Source organism: Rissa tridactyla, chromosome 5 (assembly GCF_028500815.1).
Source record: "Rissa tridactyla isolate bRisTri1 chromosome 5, bRisTri1.patW.cur.20221130, whole genome shotgun sequence".
NCBI lineage: Eukaryota > Metazoa > Chordata > Aves > Charadriiformes > Laridae > Rissa > Rissa tridactyla.
In genome coordinates this window covers 47,453,506-47,465,492 of record NC_071470.1, presented here as the reverse complement: position 1 = coordinate 47,465,492, position 11,987 = coordinate 47,453,506, and the positions used below count along the sequence as shown (strand labels likewise).

The following is an 11,987-nucleotide window of genomic DNA, read 5'->3' as shown; positions in this document are numbered from 1 at the left end:
TCTGGAAGTCCTGTGCAACTTACATACTTCTGTGATTCAATGACTCTGGGCTTGTTGCGGTTTATGGGATACGAATTTAAGTGCACACAAAGAACAGTATCCCCAGTGGCTTTGGATGCGGTCACCCAGCAGCACATTTCATACTGAACAGCCTACTTGCCACTTGACTCTTTCTGCCCTTGATACTAGTGTTTTCATGGGCTTTTGGTTCAAGGTGGTGTTTATGGGGCCCTTCACTACCACTCTTTTATGAGCAATAAAAACTGCTGTTGTTTATTGGAAATGCACTCCCATGAAGAATCTCAGTTACGCCTGAACACAGAGTCACCTTGTAACAGGAAATAATCCCTTCTCTCCCTTGCGTGGGAAGCCAGCCCTCGCTGGCTTAACAGTTTATAGGAACTTGCACATCTTCTTGACTTTCTCTAGGAGTTTGGAAGTGAAAGTAAGGAACAGCTTTTCCTCAGCTATGGGATCCACAGATGATTTGAGCTGGACAGATTGTACAGATTCGTAGCATTTCACTACACTCTCCAAGACATTAGGAGCAGCAAAACTATATATTAAGCTAGAAAGAGTACACGGAGTAGGGCACAATAGCAACACCCCTGAGATGAGTGAAATGACGCTGTTGACTATTTGTAAGAGAATGGAACGGAAGAACTGCAGGCTGTTACAGCCATATATTATACAAGTGCTCTAATTACTAAAACTCATGGCATGCATTTATGTCTGCTGGTAGACCAAAAAAGAAATCCTACAATTAAATTGACTTGGGAAATGAAATAAACAGGGGTAGGAGAATTGAAACTCCTGGCTCTTTATTTAGTCATCAAAGAAAGCTATTTTGCAACAAGCCGGGAGCATTCCATTAACAGTCTCAGAAGTGCTGAAGGACTAAGAGTGAGGCCCTTCATGAAGGGATAGCCTGAATTAGTAAAGATCTAAGGGGGTTCTCAAGCCATATTTTGAATTTCAAAACAAACTCTAAATCGCTGAAGTTACTCCTTGATGTGCCGTTTACATTCTGTGCGCTTGATAAGTACATGCTATTGAGCTATAACCAAAGCAAGAAGCATTACCTTTGGCAAAGGAGGAGGTCTGGTACAGTCTCCTTTAGAAGAAAAGAGGGACAGAAGAGGGAAGATAGTTGCTGATCCTTGAAACTACCTGAAATATTAATGCAAATTTACCTTAAGTGATAGAAAGTAAAGGAGCATTCCTGTTCTGGATAGCAGCTTCTGTAAGGTTTGGGAAGAGACTTGTCCAAGAGTCAGTGCTGGAGGCACAGAGCAAGAAAAGTCTCTCAGTTCCTATTCTTGGGAGCTACAACTAGGGCTGAAGCACTGTTCGGTGAATCAGGCCCTCCGACTATGCATTGAGAAGACCTTCCCTTGAATCTCAGAAGTTATACCTAGGAGACAGGCATCAGGCACACAGCAGAACAGAACCTATTGATGGATTTAACGAAGCGAGATTCTACCAGAAGGGCCGCAATGCTGGCTGGAGCCAGTCCTCAGTTAAGCTGGCGGGCAAGAGAGCTTTTTTGAAAGGTTGCTGAATATAGAACTAAATAAACAGCAGCTGTTGTCTTTACCTTTCAGCCTCGTAAATAAAAATGCAATCTTTTATTTTGCTCTTGACAGAATATGTAAATGCTTTATTCACCCTTACGCCTGCCCTGGCAACATCCACTTCATCTTCTTATGGGGAAAGCAAATCTGTGCGAGCCGGGGTGCTTGTAACAGGGATTCCAGGAGTTGTTTGAAGCAAAGGCATTCCCTTTACACTGCTCCAGAAGGCAGTTCGGGGAGTGGGAAAACTGGGAAGCAGGCGCTTCCACCGGACCCGGCACAATCCCCCTTCCTCCAAACCCCTGTTTTTTTCCACGCCGGCACCGCTAAGTGCGGCGCAGCCCACAGACCGCCACAGCGCGACCCGCAGCCCCCTTCCCTGAGCCCGAGCCGCCTCTCTCCCTCTCTCCCTCCCTCCCTCCCTCCCGGAGCCGCGGCTGCCCAGCCGGCCCCGCCGCCCCCCCCGAGCCCTTCCCCGGGCGGCGGGGCCGGGCCGCCCCGTCCCGCCCCGTCCCGCCCCCCGCTCCCCCGGCGTGCGGGGGCCGCTGCCGCCGCCGCCGCCGCCAAACTTTCGACGGTCCTCGCCGCGCCGCTGCCCCATCGTCGGTGAGGAGAGAACCCTCCCGGTGAGTGTGCGAGGGGAGGGTGGCGGGGGCGCGGGGGGACCCGCCGTGGGAGGCGGGAGCGGCCGCTCCTTTGCGGGGCGAGGGGGCTCCGCTCCCCGCCTCGCCCAGCCCTGCCCTGCCCTGCCCTGCCCTGCCCTGCCCTGCCCTGCCCTGGGAGACCGGCTCCCGTGGCGAGAGCCGGCGGTGGCCACGCTCGCCACCCCGGCTGCGGCCACGCTCGCCACCCCGGGTGCATGTGGGAAGGGGGGGACAGGGGAGCGCGGCCGGCGCGGGGTGGCGTTGGGCTGCCCGCAGCGCCCGGGGAGGGCTGCCTTCCCCTGGGCAGGGCGCCTGGGGAGCGGCGGGAGGACGGCGGCGGTGGCACCCCGGAGGGATGCTTGCCGCCACCTTGGCCTCCGGCAACCCCCAAGCCTTTCCCAGCGCGGGCACTGCGGTCCTGCTGGAAATGCTGCTTGCTAATGTAAGCACGTATTGCGCCCTTTTTGCTTACTCGCTCTCAGAAACGAATTAAAGCCTCTGTGGGCCTTCCTCTGCCGAAAGTTAGATGCAATTTGATGCCCGCCCCTGAGGATATGACTGCCTGGAAAAAAAAAAAATAATAGGGACCCCCCCCTCCCCCCCAGTGCTGAGTAGTATGCAAGGTGTGCAAATAAATGCCATCAGCTGGAGAGTTCATACCAAAACAGGGTCCTGTCAAACACTACCTGAGGCATCAAATGCCACCTCAGTTTCCCCCCGTACTCTGAAAGCAGCTGATTCTTTGCCCACGTAACTGTCCCATCGACAATGTCAAAGTTGTCCAATTTATTTCATCTCTTACTGACACACTGGCTCATCTCTGCTTGAAACCCTGGTCGTCCCTCCTCCCTCCCTCAGTTTTGTCTTATTGGCAAGACAAAAATGCCTTTCATCAGCCCAAACAGGGCAGTAACAAATAAAAGCGGCAAAACAAAAGAAGGCTTTGCTAAAAAAAAAAAAAAAGAGGTTGGAAATAGGAATTAATAGAAAGTCAGGGACTAGAGAAACGGGTGAAAATATTGTTTGGGAAGAAAGGGATGCTACGTTCTTTGGCTGAGCTACATCCTTCTGCTTCTATTTATGGCAAAGGAGGGAAAAACCTGTGAAATTTGCCTTCCCTCTTACTGTTCTACTACACTGTGTAAATATGACCTGCTCTTATTTTGCACTGAAAAAATTATGAGATTTTGAAGCACCTGACAGTCCAGGGACCTCACCAAATCTCTACTCTAGTAATATATGCAAGCATAATTCTTGGGTGTAGGTACACAGGTTGAAGCAAAAAGCTCAGCAGAGTTCTGAACTTCTGCGTACATAGCCTTGGCTCTGCAAATTGGGCTGGATCTCTTACATTTTTAACCTGGTGGACTAAAGGTGTATTGATAAGGAGTCCCTTCCTGCCACCCGTACTGAGGCTAGTAGTTGATAACTGATTATATTACTGAAAACTGCAGGTTAAGCTTGTAGAAACAGCTGGCATATCTCAGCTAGGTACCTCACAGTGTTTCACATCTCAGGCTTACACTACTAATTGTACAGTAAATGTTTACTAAATACTATAGCATAATTCTGACTGGTTTAGTTGGAGAAAAAATACCTTTCAGTTCATGCAGTCGATCTGTTGCTTTTGCAGAAAGAGGTTGTTTGGGAAATTGTGTGGGATGCAAGCAAACGCAAAGGACTCAGTCACCTCCTGGTCGACAGCCCTCGTTTCTCAGTTAGGAGGTAGCACCTAAGGATGTGACTGATAGATGGGGACAGAGGTAGGAATGAAAACCTACAATGAAGTGGATCTGATTTTTTTAAAAAATTAAAAATAATTTTAAAAAAGCCACATGAAACCAAAGGCATTAATAGCTAGACTGCCTTTTTAGGCAGACCTGAATTTGAGATGAACTAAGCTATGTGTAACACCTGATAGCAAGAAAGTGACATTTCTTCTCTACTCTTGCTTTCCTTAGGGAATGTATGAATGGGGAAGCAGAGTTGGTAACTCAGGTTTGGCTTCCCGTCAGCGGCCAACAGTGGTGTTTTCTTGGTGAGCCCACTGGGCACTGGCAATTTCTTAGTATTTCCCCAGGTCAAGCCAAGGCGTCCGCAGGTGCTCGCTCAGCATGCCACCCATGGTCTGGGCAGTCTGCGTGGGGACATGCACGTTTTACATAGGACTGAAGTCCAAGTCAGCGATTAACTGTAAAACATCCATATATCCATCCATGCCTACTGAAGTCTTCAGGCAGCACAGAATTTGGCTCAGCCTGCGTAGGGAAGGCAACAAAACGTGATTTTGATGCCAGTGGTGGAATTCTTACTGACATCAGCAGGGGAATGATTTGCTCTTCTCTGTGACAGCAGTCAGAAATGAATCCCTGATAGGCACCCTCCAAGGAGCTGTGTTTTCTCAAACATTACACAGAATGGAAATATTATGTATAACTGAATCTTAATTGTTTCTTGAGTTAATTTAAGCATTAATAGGTTACACAGCGATTTCAGAGAAATGCTATTATTTCAGTTCAGTTAGAGTGGTCTTTTTGCTTGCCATGTGGCACAAACTTTCCTAAAAGAAAGTTTCTTCAAAAAAGATTTCAGTAATTAGTTCTCTGGTGTTACGGAGGGACATAAACCTATAAGAATTTAGTAACTATTTAAAGGAAACACTTTCCATTAAGGAAAAGCTGGAAGATTATTATGCTAATGGCAGTCTGGATGGTGCCGTTCCATGTAGAATTCCCATAGGTATTAATGGAAGTTTTGTGCTAAATCAGCAGTAGTTTTAGGTAGTGGATTGTATAAAAGGATATGCTGCCCAGCAGGATCTTAATCCTTCTGCATTTACTTAGGCAAACTTTGTCTTTGAAATGCTTTTGAAATCTGTCCCAATTTTCAGCAGGAGTCATGCCTGAATAATATTACAGGATCGGGCTTCAAATGTAAGGGCAACAGAATTTAAATATATTAAGACAGATCGTCTTTTAATCCTGAGATGTAGAACGTGGGTTAGAGGAGGAAAGAGCTGTAGCTTTAGCTCGTTGCTTCTTGTCTTAGCTACCGTGGACTGATTTCTCCACGTGTTCCTGTACTGTTTTGTTTTCAGGGACAGCTCTGTTGCTTAGACCAGGCTTCTGCAAGGATGGGGCCCCTGGAAGCAGTTGGCGAAGAAAACCAGACAGATGCAATGAAAATGGAGCTGTTCACCAAGCTGTACTTGCCGAGATACACCACCCCGCTCAACGAATTGGCTCTGGACCCTAAACCAGAACTGAAGGACAGCACGACGCTAGTTGAAGTGCAGATAATCCTCATCTTTGCATACTGTTCCATCATTCTGCTGGGGGTCATCGGGAACTCCCTCGTCATCCACGTGATCATCAAGTTCAAAAGCATGCGTACAGTGACTAACTTCTTCATTGCCAACCTGGCAGTGGCTGACCTGCTGGTGAATACATTGTGCCTGCCCTTCACTTTGGTTTACACCCTGTTGGGCGAATGGAAACTTGGCCCCGTCTTGTGCCACCTGGTGCCTTATGCCCAGGCTCTTGCTGTGCACGTGTCTACCGTTACTTTGACTGTCATCGCTTTGGATCGGCATCGTTGCATCGTCTACCACTTGGAAAGCAAGATCTCTAAGCGGATCAGCTTCCTGATTATAGGAGTTGCCTGGGCAGTCAGTGCCCTGTTGGCAAGTCCTCTGGCCATCTTCCGTGAGTACTCATTGATCGAGATCATTCCTGACTTCAAGATTGTGGTCTGCTCTGAGAAGTGGCCAGGGGAGGGGCAGCTCAACTATGGCACCATCTACAGCATCTCCATGCTCCTGATCCAGTACGTGCTGCCCCTGGCAGTTATCTCCTATGCCTACGCTCGTATCTGGACCAAGCTCAAGAATCACGTTAGTCCTGGGGCAGGGAATGACCACTACCACCACCGGCGGCGGAAAACCACTAAAATGCTGGTTTGTGTGGTTGTAGTGTTCGCTGTCAGCTGGCTGCCATTTCACACCTTCCAGCTAGTCAGTGACATTGACAGCCAGGTGTTAGACCTGAAAGAATACAAACTGATCTACACAGTGTTTCATGTCATTGCCATGTGCTCAACGTTTGCTAACCCCCTTCTCTACGGCTGGATGAACAACAACTACAGGACGGCCTTCCTCACGGCCTTCCAGTGTGAACAGCGGCTGGACTCCATCCACCCTGAAGTATCAGCAGCTTTCAAAGCCAGGAAGAAACTGGAAGCAAAGAGGATTCAATTCCCCGGAGACTCTTTCACACAACCTACCAATGTCTAAGATGTCTGACTTTAAAGAAGAAATTATATATGTTACAGACCAAGGGATAGATCCATTTTGACACATGCATTTTTAATGCATATTTTTATTCATAAATGGTGAAAGAAAAGTAGCAGGGAAGTCAAGGCAGGTGGTATGATTTGAGGGGAGTTGATTGGCATCAAGAGTGTGTAACTCTACAACTCCAAGGAAGTAAAAGGGAGAGACTTTGTTTATGGCTGTCTCTGACGGGGTAAGAGACGCTCCCATCCCTCCCATCGCTTTTTCACAAGTCTAAATGACAAAGGCAGAGTTTGCTGGTTTTGCTATAGGAAGGCAAATGGCTGATTTGGAGCGTAGGAATATTGATGGCAGGAGCAGGTAATTTTTATGTTGCATACGGAGATCAGGGAGAACAGAAATCTGCCAGGAGAACGAAGCCTGTCTGGGAAGAATGGGCTGTGCTGGTTAAACTTTTCAGACCCCTTCTCTCCCACAGGCACCTTTTGTGAAGATAAGGGAATTAAGAAGAGAAATATGTTACTGGTTTTGATTTGTACTGAAGTACTTCAAACCAAAGCATTTAAAATGGATTAGGGGAAAAAAAGAGAAGAAAAAAAACCAAAACAAAACCAAAAACCCCAACAGATTGAATGTGAAGAAAGGTCAAGTTTCTACATAAAATGAAATGTGGGTTTTGGTCAATCAAATGGGGTGAAAAGTCATTCCTTAAGAGTTGGCTGTGGTTATGCTGATGAGGAAATTGCAAGCCTGTGACCAGATCAGTTATCCCCTGCAGATCCCTCCCTTTCATTCTGCGCTGGGAACAGCTCACAAATGCAGTGCTTTAAAGTGGCGTTTGAGGGCAGGGGATGCAGGCTCAGGTCTTCTGTGAGCACTTCATAAACTGCCAATATTTTAATTTTCAGGACCTGCTTAAATGTCTAACGTGTTATTAACTCCACAGGCTTTGAATTGTTGCTGCTTTCTTCCTGGATAATAAAACAGCAGATAATTTTGATCCTCTGGAAAGGCTGCTAGATGGTAATGTGCTTTTACTTATTGTGGTTTTATGTCACACACTCATCTCATCTTGGAGCTTTTTCTGTCTTTAGCCTTTGTAAAAATTAAGAACATCTGAATGACTGTAACCTAATAACAGTATGCTAGCTTTATGTGATAACCTATCAGTTATTCTGCATGCTGTAGTTAATAGTTAAATTCCTTTTTTGCTCAGGTATAAAATTTTAATCTGTTTACTGTGTTGTAAACAGCAATGTTCAACTCTTCTGTGTCTTTGTTTAGCCTCTTTGAACTTATTAAAGAGACAAAGAAAATTTCAATCCGTGTTTATTTCAAGCTGCCCTGTTGCTTATCTGGAATGAAAATAAGCACGATACTTTCACTTGGAGTCTCTTTCCACAGCTAAATTTCAGCTGCCTCATTTTTTTTCCTCTCCATTTTTCATTGTTCCTAAATTCACTGTGTACTCTCTGGCAAATTAAAAAACAACAAAACTCCAGTACTGAAGCGTTAGCAATGTAGTAGTGAATGGTATCAGATCTTTATCAAGTGGAGAAATTCTTCTTTGTGTGTGCAGTATTTGGCACCATCCTTTAAATATCCATGAAATCATTTGGACTTGGATTTTCATGAGCGGAGAAGGGAGGTCTAGAGAATTAGCTAGTGTTTACTCAAGCAGGAAAAAGTATCCATCATTCTTAAACAGTTTTACAAAAATAGATTAATTCTCAACCATGTTGAGAACATGATATTGTCCACAAGTTATTTTTGTCTGAGTATTAATAATATCCAAAATGTAAGCTCAAAACTGTTATGGGTGAGGAAGGATTACAGAAGTGTGCAATTATCATGGGCATCAATCATATGTTGACTCTGAACCCTTCATCAAAAGTATTATTGCCACAAATAGCCTCCTTTATTTAAAAAGCAAATAGTTTAAAAGTTCTGTTTCAACTCTTTTAAGCCTGTTAAGAGTGTGGTATATAGACAGTTTTGAAGTAACCGTGACAGTGTGTGCTAAAGCTACAATTGCCGGGCTAATTCTCTGTAATTTTAAGTCTGCTTTACGTCATCCTGTGTAAAAGTGATTAATTACAAATTATCTTTCAGTCTATTTCATGGCATCTTTATTTTACTGCTTCCTGAGCTTTCTCTGCAGCCACCGTGTTGAGCCAAAGTTGGTGCGCTAATTTATTGCATGGCTTTCCTCAGCGGTGTGGAGGTGGTGCCTGGGTCAGTGCTTGCTTTAGGGACACAGACCTCCGCACCGTGTCCCACTGCCTGGTGTGGATTTTCCCGCAGGCACTTCAAGGTGGGATGTGGAAGAGCCACACGCTTTGCTTAGTCGCTCCTCGCGACTTGGCTCCCACACGAACACAGCTGCACACTTGAGTACCCCTTCACGTTGTAGGAAGACTAGGCAGTTTCTCACCAAAAGCAATGAGGTAGCAACACCCCTCAGTTGTCCCGAATCACAGCTGTCAAAAGGATGTGGAAAGCCGGGGTTTGTCCCCATTTCCCCCTGAGGGAAAGTAAACCCATAAACAGGCTCTAACCACCGGACTGAAAGGTCTGCAGGGGAGCCTCTGCTTTGCCTGAAATAGGAACTGGAATGTAGGTCTCCCCATTCACCTGTCGTGCTTCAGTTAGTTTTTTTAGAAGCACTATATTCTTTTCCCATTGAATAGGTACAAGTTTTATACAAAGCCAGAGAACACCAGAAGCAACCCTCATTGAAGAATTTGCAAGGAGGCGGTGGGGCACCCAAAATGAAATGTCATCGCTGATTCAGAGCAAGAGTTTGAACCAACGCGCCTCAGTTTTGATGAGAGTGGCTTAGCCAGCACACTGCGGCCTCTCCTGAGGTAGCAACATACATTTTCTTAGAGCTGTTTGATGGTATATAAAATAATTAAACTTTGAATATCATGATTTTATGTGCAGGTGGTTACGACCTTTGTGTGGCACTTGGGTTTCCGGGCCGAGGATCTCAAAACACATACAGCCAGAGTTTGAGTTAGCCCTCCCATGTTCTTCATAAGTATTTCTACTATGAAGATGCTGCACTGCTGGCCGAAGGAGAGCAAGAAAGTGGCACCATGCTAATCACAGAATCACAGAATGGTCGGGGTTAGAAGGGACCTCTGGAGATCATCTAGTCCAACCCCCCTGCCAGAGCAGGGTCAGCTAGAGCGGGTTGCACAGGAACATGTCCAGGCGGGTTTTGAATGTCTCCAGAGTTGGAGAATCCACCACCTCTCTGGGCAGCCTGTGCCAGTGCTCTGCCACCCTCAAAGTGACAAAGTTTTTCCTCATGTTGAGATGGAACTGCCTGTGTTCCAGTTTGTGCCCATAATCTCTGGAAGGGTCTTACTGGGGGCTCTCCTTTGGGGTTGGCTTATAAAAAGGAGACCTATCCACCACACGGATCCCATCAAATGTAATCTCGAATCTTAGCTGCTCAGCACTTAGTTCTGGGCCTTGCTGAAAGAACATGTTTTGATGCCTTGTGAATTTTACTGGCAGAACCGTGTCTCCAGGCTTAGGCAGCAGCGGAGTACTGAGCAGGACGTAATTAGACATGTACAGCTGCAGCCACACTTTCTCCCAGCGCTGGCTGGGCTAAGCCAGCTCAAGCCTGGTGGCAGAAGAGCTGCACTCGTGGACTCTCCTGAGGCTTTCAGGCTTTGCCTCGGAGGAGGACATGGCAGCTTGGGACCAGCACTGCAGGCACAGTGTCGTGCTGCTTCCAGACGAGTGTTAAAAGCCATGTTGCCTGTTCAGGGCTACGGCCATTGGACCACAAGTGGAGAAGTAATCCTGAGTAAGCATGCCAGGGTCTTATGGGAGGCCAGTGACGATGGGTTTTTGGTATGTGGGGACAGTGCTGAACCCTCCCATCTAGCTCTATGAATAAATAGTCTTAATTGAGAATTGTGATCTCCACATAGAACTGCAGACGACAACCGAGCAGAAAGTATATGACTGTGAATCTGAGGATAAATAGGCTTGAGAGCACAGCAATTAAAATAGAGGAACTAGGCTTGGACAACAAACGGGTTTAGTATACATATCTTTTTATATATGAATTGTATGGCAGAGCTGTGCAAAAGCTGTTTGGTAGCGTTAAGTTTGTTGGAAATAATTCTGTTGCCCCACAGTTGGTATAACTGTGTCTTGTATAAAATATGTAACGGACATACATACATTGCCAAAATACATAACAAGTTAAATAACACTAAGAGTAATAACTGAATAGTAAATATTATCTGCATTTTATCTGTCAGACTGCAAAAGAATCACAGAATTCACAGATTAGTATAATCCATTTCCTTGCTTCATAGTTTCTAAAGTCACTCAGGGATTTTTCTTATATTAATCCAGATAATGACCTTAAGGGATGAATTTTGTCTTTGGATCCCTGAGTTATTTACCTGGTATTGTCATTGTAAATGCCACTCCACATTAAGGGAGCTACTTTGTGCCAAATTACAGGTTCTTTGCCCTAAGAAGCTAGAAGATGTATGTAAATCTATGCAAGGTTAGTGTTGCTGAAAAGCCGTTTTTTTAACACTACAGTATAAAAGCTTATTTATGCTATCAATAGTGATTTTCATATCTCATCTTAAAAAATATTAAATTGGATGTTATTTTAAAAGAAAATTGATACAAGGCTAGTGAGGAAATCTGAAGCTGCTAAAACTGGACAAGTGAGGAAGTCAGAGAATGGGCGGCTACTTCAAGGAGAAGAAAGAGCAAGCAAGAAAGGGGCTAGTGAGGAGGTAATTGATTTATAGACTTTCCTTCTTCCCTTAGTCTGAGCAGTGAGAGAAACGTGTTAACGTGAAACCAGGGCAAATGAAGGCACAGATCAATTGTGTGCACAACGGACGGTGTTGCCCGGGGAAACTGAGGAACTTTGAGCAGAAATTCCCGTGACCATTTGAGCTTTAAAATTCACATCATATTCTCAAGCAAGTAAACCTGTGTCTGTACATTATTTCACTTAAATGCAATATAGGTAGACAGCTCCGTACTGATAAGGTATCAGAAGCAATGGATGTTTTATTAATTCTATACAGTACATGGGATGAATAATGCATACATACTCCTCATAAGCTCATTTCAGGTGGGATATGTGAAAAAAATTGGTGCTTGCGTTAAAATCTTTCCCCTCTCAGACTTCACTGAGCTGCTGTAGAAAGAGAGAGCTTCAAGCTATAAGACTTAAAGACTGTCAAATTACATATCTGATGACGGAGGCAGAATTTAGCTTGGAAAAATTATTATAATTTTTTGTGTGTGTGCTGATACTGCTTAGGAGAAACAGGCTGCGGTTTGTCTCTTGGACCTGGATCTGAATTTGCACAACTGGAGTTTATATGAAACAGACTTTTATTTGTATACTTCACAACTCTCATAATCTACTAACTCTGCTATACAGGATATTTTCAACAGTAGAATCTATGCTTTCAC

General features: G+C 45.2%; 1 protein-coding gene across 1 annotated transcript; it reads left to right on the top strand.

Moving 5' to 3' along the window:
• The first annotated feature begins 2,136 nt into the window (after positions 1–2,136).
• On the top strand, positions 2,137–7,598 carry NPY2R (neuropeptide Y receptor Y2). The gene is made up of 2 exons (XM_054203216.1): positions 2,137–2,200; positions 5,316–7,598. Exon 2 carries the CDS (start codon positions 5,352–5,354, stop codon positions 6,507–6,509), a length of 1,158 nt encoding a protein of 385 aa, XP_054059191.1. The 5' UTR covers positions 2,137–2,200; positions 5,316–5,351; the 3' UTR covers positions 6,510–7,598.
• Positions 7,599–11,987: the final 4,389 nt, after the last annotated feature.